General features: G+C 38.2%; 1 protein-coding gene across 1 annotated transcript in view; it reads right to left on the bottom strand.

Annotated features, from left to right (window-relative positions):
• mtpn (myotrophin) overlaps positions 1-13,775 on the bottom strand; it is a 19,465-nt gene extending 5,690 nt beyond the window's left edge. Inside the window, exons 1-3 of the mRNA XM_005923545.3 lie at positions 13,405-13,775; positions 10,108-10,221; positions 9,155-9,238 (exon numbers count right to left, since the gene is read on the bottom strand). Coding sequence (XP_005923607.1) covers positions 9,155-9,238; positions 10,108-10,221; positions 13,405-13,476 — 270 coding nt within the window. The 5' untranslated portion in view covers positions 13,477-13,775. The remainder of the gene's footprint in view (positions 1-9,154; positions 9,239-10,107; positions 10,222-13,404) is intronic.
• Between the last annotated feature and the right edge of the window lie 6,186 nt (positions 13,776-19,961).

Below are 19,961 nucleotides of genomic sequence, written 5' to 3' on the forward strand. Positions count from 1 at the left end.
TGTGTGCCTGCTCTCATTTACTGTCTTAGCTGTTTGGTGGTGTTGAAATTTTGTGAGATTTCACAGAGATTCTGGCATTTCGGAGCAAAATAAATTTATATTAAAAAATGATTCAGGATTTTAATGAATCGATTTTACGTTATCCAAGCCAGAATCGATTTTAATCGATAAATCGATTATAAAAACCCACCCTTAGTATCAAACATGCCTGTTAGAGATACTAAGTTAAATTTATGAAATTGCCTTTTTTTTTTTTAAGCATTCTTGCAAAGGATTACATAATAAAATTCACATCACTCCCATGTCTGTTAAAAATGATGATGGTTGACAGCTAACGTGTCTTAGCTGGGACATAAAACATGGATGCAAGGAGAAACAGTGGAACAGCTCTCTTCAAGGGGAATAAAATCTGACAACCAGCTTCTATAAAGCTCACTAATTAACAAAATGATAACTGATTTGGTTGTCTGTGCAGAAAAAAAATTTAAGTGGGGCCAGTCTTCATTGTATAATGAAGAATTGATCTCACACAAAAGCTGTACATTATCAACTACAAAATAAACAATGACAAACGTTTTTTTAAGTGAAGTTGTGTGAAATTGAGTCTTTAATCAAATCCTGCAGTGTTAAAAACCCCCAAAACAAAACAAAAACAAAATGTTGGCTTTGGTAGCCAGATCTTTCAATTTCTAAATAAATAAATTAAAAAAAAAATACTTCCCTCCCCTACCTTACCTGCAAGTAAACAAAGGGTTTCTTCAGTGTAATTCATCTTGTCAGAGACAGGGCAGCTTGCCAGGCAAAAAACAAATTTTTTTTCCTGATAATAATGTTTTAATCTTTTTTCATTTATCACAGTTTTGAAGTCTACTCCTTCTAACAAGTTAAACAATTTTTGTTCTTCTGTCACTTAACTTTCCCTGAAAATGCAGATTCATGCATACCAGGTACCTGATAACCAATTACCATAATCTCTTACTCTGATGTGCTACTGGGTAGAGCGATATGGCCCAAACTTCATATTTCGATATTGTTTAGCTGGATGGCGATATACGATATATACCTCGATATTTTTTAAACCAATAAAGTAAGAACAAAAACGGAGTTCTTAGTCAAAGCCATGTGTCGCAGATGTCACACAGGCACTTTTATTAACATACAGTGTAGATGTACATTTAAAAAAAAAAAAAAAAAAAAAAAAAAAAAAATCACTCAGAAATAAATTATCAGCATCTTGATGCTGGCTGCAGGTGAAGCGATGGGGAGGGGGGAGTTGTTTTCAGTGAAGGAGAGGCGGGACAGAGTAACGTTGCGTAGAGACAAAAGTGGACCAAAGAGAGGCAAACCAGCGGCTCCACAAGTGTAATTATAACGCAACATAGACTATATCGCCATAAACGATATTGTCACATCTTATCTCTCGTATAAAAATCTATCAATCTTTTTAAAAAACTAGATATATCGCCAAGTCTTACTACTGGGTAAAGAGGAGAGGAATGGAGATGATTCTCTTTACCCCTTCCCTTTTCTCCAGCTCTGGAGAGGACATTAGTCGTTGGTTCAGTCCAAACTTAATCAACCCTACAGACCTCAAAATTGCAAAAAAAACCCCCCCAAAAAAAACCCCCCCCAAAAAAAATACCATTACATGTTGACTTTAGTAATAATCACTGCCTTCATGGTGACAAATAAGCCTTCTATATAGGGCTGTTCGATATAACGATATATATCGGATGATGATATAAAAACATCTATCGTTTCATTTTACGCTATTGTTTGTTTCGTGGTGTCGCAAAATAAACTTTTACGGCAATATTTTTTCATCGTTTTGATGGTCACTGTAGTGGCTATATTAATTTCTTAAAGTTCTCTCTTTCTCTTATATTTTATATAACCACACTACGGACGGACAAGCGCCTGTTTTTATGCGTTGTGGTTAGCAACAACGACGGTAAACGCATCGCGTGTCCGCTTGTTTATGTTCCACATAAACCTTTCACAATAAAGCTCAAGATCCTGTTGAGACTTTTCAAAATAAACTGAATCACGTGAAAGAGCAGATTATTTACGGATGAGAAGTAAAAAAGAGCCGCCAGGTGCTAAAAAATAAACCTTAGACTCAAACGTTAGAACAGGCTTTTCCCCGCAGCACGCCGTGTAATAAATACTCACAAAGAAAACGGCGGCCGTTACAACTTATGTCTAAAATGTTAGGGGTGCAACGATACACAAAATTCACGTTCGGTTCGATACTTTGGTGTCACGGTTCATATTTTTTCGATACAAAAAAAATGTTCATCTTTTTTAATTTGTCATTTATTAAAATTATAAATATATATTTTAACTCAAAAGTACAGTTTTTAAATTTAATGTTGCTGAAACAACAAAGTAATAAAAAAATAAATCTGATCGAGAAATCACTCATCTTTGGAAAAGAGAGTTTATTACAGAGAAATGGCTCTTTCCAAAATAAAAGCTATACTATACGCTTCTTCTGGGCTATATTCTCAGCAGCATATTAAACATATCAGGTCCCCATAAGGAGAATCATGTGCTAACGGCTGTCTAAATGACTCGGGTAAAGTTTGTAGCATGCGTGCTTGTTGTTTTTGTCTGCTTCCACTTGTCTTTGCACTAGGATGATGTCGGCGTAAATGTGCAGTCATATTCGTTGTGTTCCCACTAGTGCTGTCAGCGTTAATCTGAAATGACGTTAACGCCACAACACGGCAAATCTCCGTTAACGAGCTACCGCGGATCCCCCGTGCTCTGACGGCCAACATTAGCCACGTAGATTGAGCATTGCGTGGCACATCCAACATACTGTTTTACTTTAGTCCATGACGCGCTTACCTTCAGGGTCATATGTCACATGAAAACCAAAATAGTTCCAAACGCCAGATCTGAATGAGGGTGGGGGAGGTTCAATTTGCCATGTTGCAAGGAGAGCTTAACTTCTGTCTCGCTAGCTTGCCCTGCGCTCAGTGAATCTGCGTTCGACTACTCCGCCTAGGCTGCACTGTCGAGCGCAGATCCACTGAGCGCTCAACACAGACAGCATCGTCAGAAGAAAAGTTGATAAAATAAATTAAAAATTTGTATTGTTCGATACATATGCGTACCGAACCGAAAGCACTGTATCGAACGGTTCAATATCGATACGAGTATTGTTGCACCCCTAAAAAATGTATGGTTTCAGCATCGTTAAAACACTCGACTCCAGCTACAGGACGCGCAGCTGCCGAAACACTTCCCCAAGCGAGCTGCCGGAGATTCACAGAATTTACAGAAAATGTTACATTTTTGTGATTTATATCGTTATCGGGACAATAGAATTCTTATATCGGGATATGAGATTTTGGTCATATCGCACAGTCCTACTTCTATATAATAAACACAACTGCATAATTTGTACCACTATATTTTAGGTTCTACCATTCTCATAATCATTACCTTCTCGTCACCAAACATACTGTCAAAAAGTGTATACTGGAGCCATGCCAGAGATAATGCTTCAAATCCGTATTTATGGTCGAGTTCCAGTAATAGTGCTGGCACAGTCTTCCTTTTTTTGCCTTTCAGGATACACCACGCAGGATACCCCAACGGCCAAGCAGCTCACTGGCACGCTCCTGACACCACTTAGAGTAATGAGCTTTACTCAACTTGAATAATGACCCCACATGATCACCTCACTGTCCAAACAGTAGCCAGTCAAAGACGTTGATGGCCAATTGAGACACAGACTAATGAACAAGAATAGACTCCCAGCGTGTCTCCAGTCAAAATAAGATACATCATCACCCTGGATTATACAGCTACACAAAGCAGCAGTGGGTCAGTAATATAATGCCACCAACATGCCAAAATGTCCATTAAGTTTTCATTATGACTGTTGTGAATGGAATGCATAAGTCTTCAAATATTGAGCCAAAGCCTCACTCAAAACCTATTTGAAGCACAAAATTTTCAGACAATTGACCTGCTGTCCGCAATCAAACATTACTGAGCAGTTAAAAGGGCAAATTTTTAACACCCAGCGATAAGGATAAGATCAATACATATATTACGACAGGATGTGCCAGAAAGGCTCTGGATGAGATACGGTGGGGGGTGCGAACGATATTAGGGGCTGTTTTAGAGCAAAAAAAAAAAATTGATACTGTGTAGTATCGTGATATTTTGTTTGCTAATAATGTATCGATACAGGGACAGCAGAAATCGATATTTTGTTACAAAAAGGTTTTTGTGCTCTGACTTCAGAGCATGTTGATCCTTTTTCTGAGCAAGAATCCTGACATTCCTTCACTGTCCAAATGTGTTTATGGCAGCAATAAACATGACAGTTTACTTATTTTAATTTAAGACATGTTTTATTTTAATTAAGTTTAAAACTTTTTTATTTAATGTAAAATTATATTTTGTTTTAATTTACTTTCAAATTCTTCAGTTGCTGAAGGGCTGCATAGTTTTCATATTGCATAGTTCAGAATAGCTATAATTGTACCAGATGGTTGCATTCAGTTAAGTTGGACTAGACTGTAATACAAACCGTTCAGTTTGTCAACAATAAAACTGACTGAAATGAGAGAAAGACTGAGTGCGAGACTTTGATATTAGATAAAATGAATATTGATAAAGTTTACCTTTATGTACAGAATCTGAATATCGCAAAATATTTTTAAAAATTGCAATAATATCGTATCGTACGTTAAGTATTGTGATAATATCGTATCGTGGGATGTTTGGTGATTCCCACCTCTAATAAAATCCTTTTATAAGTTTATGGTAATCTCAAAATATGAAGCAATAAAGACCGCAAGTGTGCACTTTTACCCCCCTCAAAAAACAAAAACACTTCAGTGACAAGTGAAAGATGTTTTATACTAGAGTATGTATATATATATTATCTATATAGTTAGGATAAATGTTCCATCCATTCTTTGCATAAAGGGCAGAGAGAAAAAAGGAGGAAACCTTTAGGGATGTAAAAGACACAAAAACAATAGGAACTGACTTCAAACAGTACTGTACTTCTTCCTAGACAATAGCAAGTTCCCATTAAAAGAAAAATGTGTGTGTATGCCCTTTTATTGCGGACCTAAAATTTACTGGCTGGTCTTTGCAGGCTGTAGTCAGCACTCTTGGCCAGGATCTTACAGCTGGGTCACCTTTGGGGTAATAATGGCCTTTCATAATTCATTAACAACAACAACACGGCACACAGTTGGGGGCAGGGGTCAGCTTCCATGATGCACAAGGGAACCACGCCATTTTTAATCTGCCAACACAAGAATGTCTGACAGTCCAACAGTCACAATTCAGTATTCTCAGTGGGCTCCTTTTATCCAGTGTAATGTGGCAGCTGTGCACAGCTACAGGTGCTGCCAGACAGAGTGGATTTACACTAGCACTATCATTGGTGTAGCTCTGAAATATCTATTAATCTCATGTTGGGATACATGGGAAGTTTTCAAAGCTGTCATATGGATATACTGAGACCTGCTCCCTGTGGCAACTATTAGCATCTAGTGTTAATTATTGATGGTACTTAGTTGGAATTATTATAAAATCAAGAACTGTGATGAATTAGGACCACCTGTCTTGTCTGATATGATACTAGCTTTTTGAAAGTCTACCAGTAGCTGGATAATTCATGAGACTTCAGTTTAAATTTACAATTGTGATCTACAATGACTATGAAAACAAGACAATCAATGTAAAATTATTCATATTTCCTCGTCATAGTCCTTGTCATAACAAAACTCATTTTACTTGTGTAATAAATCACTCACACACTTTTTCTTAAGTTGCTGTGCTTTCATCCCTCTCTAAAACAAAACTTACCCAAAGGTCTTTGATTTACAAAGATGAGGCACTACATGATACAGCTGCCTATTTTAAATGCAGAAGAGCTTCTGACTCTCAGAAGGATGTTCTGTGACTGGCAGCAGAAGAAATTAAGGAAAATAAATGCCAATAATGAAGTCTTTTTTTAAAGAGACAAAATGAGCTTTTAAAACCCAAATTTCTCATTGTAATGTGAAAGTGAAATGTGGCTGTGTGATATTAACACTCTTAGGGATATTAAATGCATCATCTAGTGACAGCTCAGATCTTAACTTGAAGTACACCGCTTAGTTTCAGCAAAGAAATCATTCTATAACGTGTCATCTTTCAATGCTTAAATAATAGCTCATTGGATATAAATATGGTCTATGGTAGGAATAAAAAGCTCTGAGTCAAATGTATACTTAAGTCAGAAACATGCAATGTCAAATGCGTGCTGACGTGCTAGCAACTTTTATAGCAAATGACTTGCTGTATATAGTTTCTTTTTCCTGTCCGTTATTTCCTTCAGTTTATCTTAGTGCTGATTGCCAGCTGACAACAGTTTTCCGCTCTTGGCTGACTAGTTACAAGATTCTGGTGCCTTTGTTGATAGGCAGGACAGAGTTTGCAGCTGCGCTGCCAAAAATGCAGGACTAATACAGCTGATTAACTGAAATCAGTTGGTGGAGCATACCACAACCATGCCTCTCTAACCAAACACTGTTGTTTCCCCATATACAGATTATGGTTTCCTCTTTTAAAATGCCTTCTTCAAAGTCCCATTCAACCTGTGAACCTATTAAAAACTCTGTCTGGCTGCTGGCAATGAGATTGTAAAGACTGCAAAAAGTGACTTCCCCATTCTGTAGTGTGACCCCTCCCCACTTCCCATTACTTGATGCTACTGTGAAACAACTGTGTAGAGGAGCTTTCATTTACCCTGCCTCATTAAGCCTGGCTGGAAACAGACAGCTGCTCACTCACCCTCAGGCCCCTGATTCTCACTCTCTCTCTGAATTCTTCCCATATACACATAACAGTCTGGAGCAGCCTTTGAATTATGCTTTTTCATGACATGATGCAGTCTTCCACAATGTAAACTCCACTCAATCAGTGGTGGTGTACTTGTGTCATTTTCCAAATTTCAAGCCAAACTATAAAAATTGACAAATTTGTTTGAAGCACATTTACAAAGCTAAGCTGTCCGACTGAAACATCCATGTTCTTTGCATCATTGTTCAAATAAGCTTTTTTTCCCACTTAAATTTAATAATAAACATGTACCGAGATAGAGTACCCAGTCAACCACATACCTGCCTGCTTCTTTTAAACATCATGAGTGTTATAAGGTGGAGGGTAGGGCTGGGCGATATGGCCTAAAGTTCATATCGCGATATAATTTGAAGCATGTGCGGTAACGATATATATCGCGATATTCTTTTCTTCTGTATAACGTATTTTCCACACTATAAAGCACACTTAAAATCCTTTAATTTTCTGAAAAATCGAGAGTGTGCCTTATGTATGAATTCTGGTTGTGCTTACTGACCTTGAACCGATTTTGGCGTGCAGAAATCTGTTAAAAAAATGTTTTAGTACAACTTTGGTAAGTAAGTTTGATGGATTGTCAGAGCATTACGGCTGCCGTAGTGAGGAGCTTTGCAGAGTAATCTGGGTCCAAATCTCCGTCCCCCTTCAGGTCCCAAAGTCAAACGAACACTAAGAGCTAAAAACTGTCTAAATTCCTTAATCTTTAATAAAATCATCAGCGTTGCTGCTTTAGCAAGTGTAACAATTAAGTTTAACATCCATTTAATTTATTAAATTTAACGGAGTTAGAAGTTAGAAAGGAAGTTAGCTTCCTAGTTTCCACCTAAACATGACATACTATGTTCTGACTGAGAGATTTTTGAAACGAATTAAAACGTACAGCTCTGCTACCACTTCCAAAATAAATGAAGACAGAAAACTAAACAGCAGTGGCGTTTGTAGGGTTACTGAAGTTGGACTACCTGGTATATAATGTTGTGCTACGTGATTGCTAGCGAGAACACCAACTTTTTTTCCACTCATTAAAAGTTAACGTGAGGGATTCTGGTGGTCAGGGACAAATGCAATCGTATAGCAGGATGCTATACATGGGGCAAACGTCAGTCAGGAGAACAACTAAGACTATTCATCCACAATATGAGGTTAGTTATTAATATACTGCAACAACATGGGAATAGAACAGCTACGAGAGAATTCAACATTAATGAATCAATGTTACGGAAGTGAAGGAAGCGCAGTTTTTGGCTTTCCCCATATTTCAAAAGTGCTTCATCTCTTTGCTATGACTGTCGCCTGGCATAATTTGCAGATGATAATGGTTTTAGCCGCTGCGATGCTTTCGACCAAAACAGGCGCAGCTTGATGACATCATCAACATGCGCTATCGCGATAGAGCGGTATAGTCAAATCTCTATCGTTGGCCAAACTTATATCGTTTCTATCGTATATCGTTTCTATCGCCCACCCCTAGTGGAGGGGTACACAGAAAAAGATATATGTGTATTAAAATGAATGTGTGACATTCATCCTCCACAGGGCCATCAATTCAACTGCAGTCGGGCTCATTTGGTCAGTAGTGAAACAGTAGCTACAGCTGTCCTGATGGGTAGAAGATGTGTCATTATGCCAGGAGTGCATACACTTTTGAGTCTAACATTCAGGTAAGACATGCAAGAAGAAACACTGACTTTGTAAAAGAAAGCTCACCACTTACAAATGAGTCTGTCTACCTAACTGTGAAGGAACTGCAGAAATGTGTATTCTATGGCCAGATGACGCTGGATAGATTGGACATTTATTATAGTATTCCTGTTATTATGTTGTAGTGTTACAGCCAATGCCAGCTGTGCCTGACTCTGTTCTGTGCCTCTCCTCACAGCTGTGACTAGATCTGCACATAGCAGCATGTATTTTTTTGGACCTAAGTAGCATTTAAGGTACTTCCAGAGCTAAACACCTTAGGGAGGCTAATGTGGAGGGATGGAGCAGAGACTTAGATGAAGCCAACGGCAGTGCTCCTATGAATGAAAGAAACAAACAACAAAAAAGCAAGTGCACAGCAGCGACAGTCTGCGATGCTCTATGAACATTCCAGCACAGCCTCCATAGAAATGTGTTAAAGGGCTTTTTGTCCAATGAGTTACCTCATCAGCACTCATGGCTCACATGGAACCACTGATACATCAGCATGCACTAGTGGGTGAAAGACACCAGTGCACTCCTTTGTGCAGATGCTTGCATACGCATACATGAACGCAATCAGGGCACCAACCTTTTCTAACAGGAGCTTGACACATGAGAGATGACCCTCAAAACAGGCAGTCATCAGTGGAGTAAACCCATGTTTGTCTGGAGCCTGTGGAAGAAGAGGATGAGAGAGGAATGAGTGAGAAGAAGAAGACTTTTGGTCTTTGGAGGGAAAGCAAAGATTGTATATTGTTACACTTTTAAACTCTTGTTTAAAAAAAAAAAAAAAAAAAGTCTTTTGATTTGCAGATACCAATTTTCAGAGGGTGAGATGCACCGTGCTGATGTGCGTCTTCCTGTGCAATGAAGATTTAGAGACTTCCTACTCCTGATCATTAGAGTTAAAGCATCCATGTCTCATTGTAAATGACTAACACATGATGCTTTCAAGGTAAAAAGCAATTTAAAAGACTTTTGTTGAATCAGGCCACTACCACACCTTCTGAAACTACAAGGCTCAAGGGGCCATCAAGGTTAAATGTGAGAAGGGGTTTTCTAGCATAGAAAATTTGGGGCTTTCAAAGAGGTTTTAGCCTCACACGAAAGGAAGATTACCTGAACTACTACTGAACTTTTTTTAAGAGGGGCTTAATTTACTAAGCATAACAGGAAATGCATAGACCTCTGTTAAGTAAGGCAACACAGACTCACTGCCCTAACTGCAAGCGGATCAATTGTGGTTATGTGCGTCACTCATGAGAAGCCCACTATGACCCATAAAAAACCCCTGCTGAGGCCTGGCCAACTCACTGGTAAAAAACAGCCAATGAACAGTGGGTAGAAATGTATATGATAAACCCCGTTTTATTAAAGCCAGGTTGCTTTTGTTTAAACAAACAATAATGGTTCGTTTCTAACCAGACATTAGACAGTCAAAGGAAGGAGACACAGGCTCTGTTATTTTTGTGGTCACTGTAGTGCTGAGCAGTAGGCAAATTAATGCAAAAAGAATGAAGCTGAGATAGTTGTAACTCTTACATTGATATCTGCCCCCTTAGAAATGAGGAACTCCACCACATCTGTCTGACCGAAGTCTGCAGCATAATGCAGCGGCTTCCTCCCACCATCGAGGGTCCGGTTCACATGCTCAGCCTAGAGAAGGGAAAAAGTACACATTAACAGGGATGAGATCGCCTAACTTGGCATTGCCACAAGCCAGTATGGTGTCTCTTAGTTTAAAAAAACAAAACAAAAACAAAAAAGAAAACACAAATCATAGCCCTTCAAAAGAAGGTAACATCTATTAAATCATTTTTTGCTGCTTGGACCCATGATAAAACACAAATCGGTCCCAGCGAGGGCTGTCAGTCCTGACTTTTTCCCCAGAAGTATATGAATAATTACTTGCCTGTATAAGGACAAAGGGAAGTGAAGCAAGAAAAGCATTCATCAGCTCAGAAAAATGGGTATACTATCAAGAATATAGAAGCATAGGAAGCCCTAGAAGATGCATTAATATCTTGTAACACAAGACCTTCATATTATAAACACCTGAGCTGGGGATGAAGGCTCAGGTGTTGGTTCTCCTGGGGCAACTAAGATCAACATTAATGAGATAGCAATAAAAATGGACAGACTAGGCAAACAGCATTGACAAATACTGTGCATTATTGATATCAAAACTGTATGAGATTACATATGACCTCAAGTTTTTACATTATTATTAATATTATAGTCATCTCCTGACTCTAATTCCTACATTAAATTTGCTACAATATTTACCATGAAAGCATAAAATGAAGACTCAACCTGCTACGGATCTCGAAATATGAATTTTTCGAAGCAGACACATTGAATTAATATGGCAGTAATGTCATATATATATTTAGTTTCATGAAATAACTGTTGTGAAAGGACTCAATATAATCTTGTACATAAAATAAATCCAGTTTTATGTAGACCTAAAACCTTAAGGTTACACTTTGGAAAAAAACCAAAACATCACATTTCTTTTTACTCTGCCATTTCTTGGGGTCAGATGAACATGGTCAGTTGCACACAAATTCTGTTTTATTACCAATAGATATTTCTGAAACAGAATCCACACCGCAGCACTGCCTTATCAAAAACATCCTTGTAGGTCAAATTCAACATACTGAATACAATGTTTCACCTTACATCTCATCTTGCTAAGTCCTGTAGCTGATTGATGTCAAACTTCTCTAAAAATGTTTAAATATTACTTTCAGTGGTTGATAAAAATTAACGAGCTCCATTTATACTATAGAAAAAGGTTAGTTATTTTTATTTACATGTTTCGTCAATGACACAATTACAGCTGAACACAAGAAACCTCACTTCTCAGAAGTCACCAACTGTAATCATGAGCTCATGTCAATCATTTGTAGTGGTGGTTTATATCAACAGTTCTTATAGTGCGGTCTTCGCCTCCTGCAGTTAACACACGCACACAAAACTTCACACAGTCCCTCCCTACACTGGCAGCTCAAGTAGTTGATCTGCACAACACTGAACAACAATTTGTCAGGAATTTGAAGAGATCACTAAAGCTGCCCTTTCGGGAACACTGAAGGTTATTCGGTATGGCTACTAATAAAATAATAATAATGGTAATGTGGGAACTAGGCAGCAAAAATTATCAGTCCTGCCTGTCTGTAACATTAATACATATTGTCTGTGAAGGTTCTAAGTCATCCAGGTCATCGTAGTCAAAGGAGCTTGCAAAGAAAAGCGTCTGGACTTCTTTAAGTTGCTTGAAGACGTTTCACCTCTCATCCGAGAAGCTTCTTCAGTTCTAAGGTCAAATGGCGGAGAATCCCAGATTTGTCCGCCATTTGACCTTAGAACTGAAGAAGCTTCTTGGATGAGAGGTGAAACGCCTTCAAGCAACTTAAAGAAGTCCAGACGCTTTTCTTTGCAAGCTCCTTTGATTAATACATATTATTAACAGGACAGTTATTTGTGTCTAAAAACTTGTGCTTTTCTTGACGTCACAGACTCAAGGTGAAAAAAAAAAAAAAGAAATCTATCAGTGACTACATAGAAACAGTGGCAAGCACTTTATGGTGCCAAGTTGAACAAGTATAGCGAGACCTCAGACAACCTAAAAAATAAATTTATTTTTTGTTCTTTTGCTGTCTGTAAGAGAATCTTAAAATATGTCACATACTTGGAGACGGTATGTATAGTTTTGACCCTGTGTGGAAAATTGTATGCTGTAAAATTATTCCACCCTGGAAAAAGAACAGTTGAAGTAAATAGTTAAAAGTACCAAATTACCATGACGATCATGATGAGTGTATGTAAACAGTCATTTATACAAACACGTGATTAATAGTTGATGACACAAATAGAACAAGACACTAAGAAAAAAGAAAACGCTTCTGTCTTCTCAAAAGTCACCAACATCCCGAGCATTATCAGTCTTTAAGAGTTTGATCAAAAACTATATGTAGTTTCACGTATTGTAAAACTTACATTGGAAATTAGCATTTTAGAATTCAAACACATTAGTGAGCTGTACTTTATGAGGAAGCAAATATAGATTCAATTAGTCATTTGTGGGAAACAACTGAGTGTAAATCATGTGGCAGTAAAACTATCCAGCTACTACCCAACTACAAAATCCGAATGCAGGCGTGTTTCCTAAGGTAGCCGTTTTACAGAAACATCTCTGCGTGGTAAGCATAGGCAGAAACCTTCTCATCAGGCTGCTCCAAAAAGAGCATGCTGGCATTAACGAACGCTGCTGTTGCTATTAGCCAAGCCTCCATCTCCTAGACTACAGCTGAGACCACCGCCCACTAAAGCTGACTAGACACTGGCCCTGTCTGCTCGATTAGCCGCTAGCATATAGCTAGACATTTGCCTCAGCTCTCTTAACAACACGCTTATAGAAGACTGTAATATGCGTTTTCTAGTAACGTACACACTGTGCTTAAAACACCCAGTTACAGTAACATTGTTACTGGTGTCAAGAGCCGTTACCCGTGTCACGTACCAACAGATACCATAGTTGGTTAGCTAACCAACAAGTTGCTCTCAGCGGAAAGTGATAATGGATTAACTTTAAACACGTCTCGTTACCCGTAAGATGAATTAAAGCCAGTTTAAAGGTGCACACATTACCGTTAATGTTACAGACCCAGAATGTCCCAACAGCTTTTCAATTCTGGATTACCTAACTTAACATTGCCCAACTCCAGCTAACGCTAGCTCGCTAGCAGCTCTACGAACTAGCGTTGATTATCTTAGCTATGGTGCCAGTAGTCAAAAAAGCACAACAGTGGGCAAGTCAAATAACAGCTAAATTACCGTTTGCAGTGTGGCTTTGACCTCATCCAGGTCCCCGGTCTTCAGTGTCCAAATCAGATCTTTATCGCACATCTTTTTGTTGTCGGTTCGGTGTTGCACCTTCCTTGTTGTACTGCCGGGGGTTTGACAACTTATCTGCTAGTGTGTTAAAAGTTAGCTAGCTGAGGCTAGAAAACTACTACTCTCGTCGAGGCTAATACAGTTTCAGCTAAATAAAAATACTCAGAATAATAATTTTTGTTCGATATGGCGACTCAATGACGAGTGACGGGGGAAAATGGTTCACGAAAAGTTCTAAACGGCAAAGTAGCAAACAGGTATCCGCCTTTCTGCAATCCAGAAATATTTCCGATGCCGTTACCCGGAAGAGAATATTTATGGAGAAGTTTATGCTGTTCTGTGACGATAAGAAGGAGTTACTTAATGCAACGCATGACTCGTCAGGGTTTTTGAATATCCTAATTTGTAACAAGTATTTACAGTTCCTGAATAAACATATACAGAAAAGTATAATTAAATAAGCTTCTATGTTACCATGTAAAGTAAAACGGAAATTCGTTCCTTATCTGGTTCTGCATTTATGTTTTTTCGCACTTTGTCTTCACATCTGAGTATACACCTTTTCACTGTTTTTCAGAAATGTTTAACTGAAAATTTTTAATAATAGAAATAATAAACAGACAAAAAACATTCAACTCCACTAGTTAACGATGTAAGAAAACAAACCCATATGCCTAGTTACAAAATCCAAATGCAAACTATATTACATTCTTTTTACATTGTCATGTTAAGCCATAGCGCCACAGTAACCAAGGGAAGTCAAAATTATAGTTTCACATGTCTTTAAATAGCTATGACCAAACACCATATTCGTTTTTCTCCAAATTGCTGTGAACCGACATGGCCTTCAACATAAGTTTAATTTTTATTCAGAGCACAGCCTGGGTTTGAGCTACATTATTTCCACTTTAAAGCAGTCTCTTTTTTTATCTTCACATGTAAGTGGTTTATTATTAGAACACAAAAAACACCTGAAGATATGTAAAAAAGAAAGACGTCACATATACTTAATAGCCACTTTATTAGGTAGACTTGTTCACCTGCTTGCTAGCACAAATATTTAATCTGCCAATTATATGGCAGAAGCTCAGCGCATTTAGACATACAGACTTGTTCAAGATGACCTGCTGAAGTTCAAATCAAGCATTAGAATAGGGAAGAAAGGTGGTTGGAGTGACTTTGATCATGGCATGATTTTTAATGCCAGACAGACTGTTGTGAGTATTTCAGAAATTGCTAAGCATGTGTAGGACTTACAGAGAATATATCCAGTGGATGGCAGTTCTCTGGGCAAAAATGGCTTGTTGATGCCAGTGATCACAAGAAAATGGCCCTATTGATATAAAAGCAACCGTAACTCACATCTGTTACTTGTTAAAACCAAAGTATACAGAAGAGCAGACAACTACACTGGCCGTCAGCTAACAGGAACAGGAAACTGAGGCTGCAGTTGACAGGGGTTCAGCAGAACTGAACAATAAAAGATTGTAAAATCGTTGTCAGGTCAGCTTGGCATAAATAATAGGAACGCACTGGCCCATCCTGGCTTAAATAAATAATTAAAGTATATAATTCACTGTAATTAAATGGCCTCACAGTCACCATATCTATCTCCAATAGAGCACCGTTGGGATGTGGTGGAATGGGATGTGCAGCATCCAAATCTGCAGCAACCGTGTGATGCTATCATGCCAATATGGATCAAAATCCCTGAGGAATGTTTCCTATTACGTGAGCATGGCTGTGCATGATTACTTTTTAAGGCAGTGGTGAAAACAAATGCAGCATGTGTTGCATATTTATCCGTATTCTGACCTATGCCATTTAAGGATAGCTCCATCAGCTCCTGATGAATAGGGTCAGCTGCAGAAAGCAACTCTCCAAAGGGGTAGAAAGATCAATCATTACATAACCTTAATCTATAAAGGCTCAAGGTCAGAGCAATAAGTTCAAAGCCTACAACTGCCTCTTTGCCTATTAAGCCACTAGAGACACCTACATCTGCTTTCATTCTTCCAGTGAAACCAACTAAGTGTATAATCTCCAATGCACCATCTTTGTGAAATACAGGTGAGGACAAAAGTCTTGTCACACATTCATTTGATGAAATCACTTCCCTGGAACTAGTCTAGACGAAGAAGATAACAGTAAAAGATACAATTCTAAGAAAATGCTATAGTGAATTAAAACACTGCTGGTTAAATTTAAGTGCTCTGCCTTCCTCTTTCCTTTATGACTGTACCTCGCATAGTATCCATCATCTCTCCAATATGTACATCTATATATTACAGACCTTGTAGCTGAAACACAATTATTAAAACCGTTTTAAGTGACAATAAGAATCAGATTTTTCCAGTCCATGCAACAGATTTTAGACCCTAATAATTGATAAGGACAGAGATGAGTATTGCCCAGATTTCCCCTGCTTACCATGCTAATGTGACACACAGAACTTGACTAAAATTAATCCCAGAATGGGCTACAAATTCATGTGAAGTCTAAATTAATTATAGTCAGTTGCAAGTATTCACAGTTATAATGATGACATCTGCATACTAATGGTGCTGAAGAATGTACTGCTTAAGCATTTCATCACATATCCTCAATTCATATGACCCACAGCTGGATAGAAAATTAATAAAATCCTCCAGGTTTTCGATTAATCATTATTTGTAATAAAGATCTTAATTACACTTTTACCATACTTAAAGAGCACATAAAAACATACTTTAGCTGTGTCAAAAGGGAGGCCCAAATTTGTGAGAGTGCTGCACATTTCTTTAATGTACAAGCACCAGAGTGGAATTTTCCACCCGACAGAAATGTTAAAGTAATTCTATCCATAGGCATGACAGTATGGCACCTCCATTTTTCAGTCTATTAGCAGCCCAGGCTGCAGAAATACGTTATGCAACTGTGTCCATTAAACTGTCCAGACATTCTCCCTCCTCTCTAGCTTTTCAAAACATTCATGGGGATAATACTCAGTCAACGGTGCACATATACCTCCCCATAACTACAAGAACACTCAGCCATTACAGTCAGTTTGAATAATAATTAATTCACATAACCTCTGCAGTAAGTCAATTAGACATTCCTTCATGGATCAAATGCTGCCATTTTATGAAGACTATTTTCCTCACCGAGAGATTATGATTGATGCTTTAAAGTTGAAATTGTACATTTTGGGTCTCTAATTGTGCACGAACACTTTGTTGAACGCTATCTAGCAAAGAATAGACAAGAACTTCCACAAGTACATTTTTAATTTAAATAATAACACTTTAGCCTATCAAGCTTGGAAAAAAATGTGTTCTACTTAACTTCAGACTGACACTCTAGATTAGCATCTCAAATTTAAATCCCCTCACCATGTGAATGTAAATCAGCTACCTCAATCCCATTTTCCATTTATGTTTCTCCTAAGATAAAACCATAAAAAAGGTTTAACCACACTGCCAGACAGTATGTTGCATAAAACCAGTTTCCAGCTGTTCACTGGTGCACATTAAATGCCTTAAATTTAAATGTAAGCAGGAAAAACATTACTGCTCATGCTTATTTTAAAATATGGGAAAAAATGTAAATGAATACACGTTCTATGATTGTTACCTTTATTTCAAATAGTTTAGGAATATTGTTTCCAAATTCAAAAACAGGCAATGCTTAACTTATCTCTGGATAGTCTCTGTCTACTCCAGTCTGTCTTTGTCTGCTTTAAGTGCACTGGCCCTAAAGATGAGTCTTTCACATCAGGTTATAAATATAGAGTTTCAATTTAAAAAAGTGTGTGTGTGTGGGCGGGGGGTAAATTTGTAAAATGGTGGACTATTTTTATCTGTGGATTAATACAAATCTGGTGGAGTCTTAATTACACCAGATGGGCCAGAGTATGTGGCATTGACTCAACTGAAGCTCATATACTGATGAAGGAATATTTCACTCACTTGTCTGTTCTAGATATTCAGCCTCATCTAAGTCCCCTGAAGTTTAATTTCAATACAAAATGATAAATATCTTAATAGAAGTTTAGTGTAGACCTTATTAATGTAGGTCTCAAATTAATGCGTGTCATTCCCTGCATAAATGCTTAACGAAGCCTGGACTGTGATATTATAAAGTGCAGTCCCCATAAAAGTCAAAACCTGATTTAAATTTAGTACCTACTTATAACTAGTCTTTTTGTTACCCCCCCTCCCAATTTTCTCTGGTACTGTTTCACCTTCTCTATGTCTTTACCTACGTAACTATCTCTCTCTGTCTAACTCTGCTTAAATCTTTCCAGCAATGGGTGTGACTTCCCCAGATCCACTGGCACACCTTCTATAATCATATGCAGTATGTAACCGTGGGCATGTCATTCCACTCCTTGTTGCATTGTTAAGTTAAACAGTGATGTAGTTTAACTTGCAAACTTGACTTGCCCGTCCTCTTTCAGCACAGTCCTTTCTAGTGCGTCTGCCTTCCAAACATACTGGCTTGACCCACTCTTGCCCTGTAGAGAAATTCTCACCCAAGCCTATGCCAATAGAAATAAAATACCCCTTACCTGAACCCAAGCCTATGGGAGAGGAAATCAATGAGAACTTAACCTGTGAAACCAGAATCTATTTACCTGAATCTGAAAGAATATTCTCACCAGTCCTTGGACTCAGTGGTACGAGACTTGATCTTGTGAAGAAAAGAGACTTGTACTTCTTTCAATAACGTCCCTGATTTCCAGCAAAAACTAACAAGTTATCTTTCTGAAACACTCCGTTAAATCGACTTTTTCCAGTGTATCCAACAACTGAGCAGCTGTGTTGCACAAACCTCGATACTTCACTAGTGCTGTACTGCGTTCATTGAGTCTGAACTTTTAACCTTGAATTTCATTTTGGTATAAAGAGGATAAAATTGGAGAGAATAAATCAGGTGGTGAGCACAAAATTTGCCATTGTGGTCAAAAAAGTCATTTTTAAAGGGCTGTGAGCAGACACGTGATGGCAAAAGCCACAATTTAGGCTGTTTGCGCCAAATGTTCTCCCAGGATGTTACAGTAGAATATGCATTGAAAGTTTCACTTGAGGAGACAAATTCACGGTGCACAAACCCATGAATGTCAAAAACAACCATGATCCTGCTCGCATTCCTGGTCGGATGACCTTCGGGTTTGGACACCGTTAGCTCTTACACAAATAATTGCTCTCTCTGGGTCATAGCCTGAGACCCAACTCTCATCACGACTGATTTCTCTTGACATGACAGTCAGGTCAATTTGACACAGAAGTTGATGGCTGCTCTTTTCACAAGTTTGAAGTCCATATTGAAATCACAAAAACAAACATGATAATGGTCAGAAGGGAGAGAGGTGCTTCAAGGCAGCAATCTAGAAGTAGCAGCCATAGTGGAAGGGGTACATTTATTTTACTTATCCCCTTCATGTCATGGATGGACTGGAGCCTAGGCTATACACTGGACAGGTCACCAATCTGTTGCTAGTTTAGAACCACCAGTTAACCTAACCACATGCGTGTCTCTGGACAGTGGGAGGAAGGTGCATTACCCAGGGAGAATCCACACAGACACACGGAGAAGAATGCCAACCCCACACAGAAAGACACACTTGGTTAGTCAATGGCTGGTAGATTGTTGCTTTGTAGAGATAGTGGTAGCTATCACACCAAACTGCCATCTAGAACTTTGTCATCATACCTCATATACCAAGGTCTGAGAACCTTCAAAACTGACTATTTTTGGAGTTTCATTCCCCACAGTGATATCCAATAAAGGCAGCACCTTCCTCTACAGGACAGAAAAATGGGGACGAACAGTCTCACTGAATATTTTTGGAACACTGGTTCCTACATACATAAGTAACATTTTATTCATAAAGCAACTTTGAAGATAAATATCACAAAATGTTTCAATAAAATTGCTGCAAAATGAAAAACAACCCCCCCCCCACCCACCCACCCAAATTATATTTAAAAAACCGTTTAAGACCATGGATCTCAGGCTAAAAGGGAGAAAGTTCCTGAATTTTGGGGCCAATGTGGAAAATCCCCTGATCACAGGAGCTTAGTTAGGAGCCTTGCAATCTGAACAACTTGTAGCCATTCCAGGGAGGTTTTGTTGAGACAAGTGAACAAGGAGTCAAAATAATCTACACAAGATGAAATAAAGGCATGAACAACAATTAAGAAAAATGAATCTCAGCACTAGTACAGTATGTAGTGCAGATCACTAGTTATGCTTATATTACAGATAACCAAATGCTCACCTGTCAAAATTGGAGCAGAAAATCTTAATTTGATCTGCCAGTGCAGGTACTAACATCAACAGGATGTCATGGACAAAGAATTAAAAATAACTAAATAACTAACTAAATAAATATATATATACATATAAAATTATTGCACTGGCAGAACTGAATTAAGATTTTCTGCTCCAATTTTGAAACACACACACACACACACACACACACACACACACACACACACACACACACACACACA

The sequence above is a fragment of the Haplochromis burtoni genome, unplaced genomic scaffold, assembly GCF_018398535.1.
Source record: "Haplochromis burtoni strain Fernald_Lab_line unplaced genomic scaffold, NCSU_Asbu1 Contig_49, whole genome shotgun sequence".
In the NCBI taxonomy this organism is placed as follows: domain Eukaryota; kingdom Metazoa; phylum Chordata; class Actinopteri; order Cichliformes; family Cichlidae; genus Haplochromis; species Haplochromis burtoni.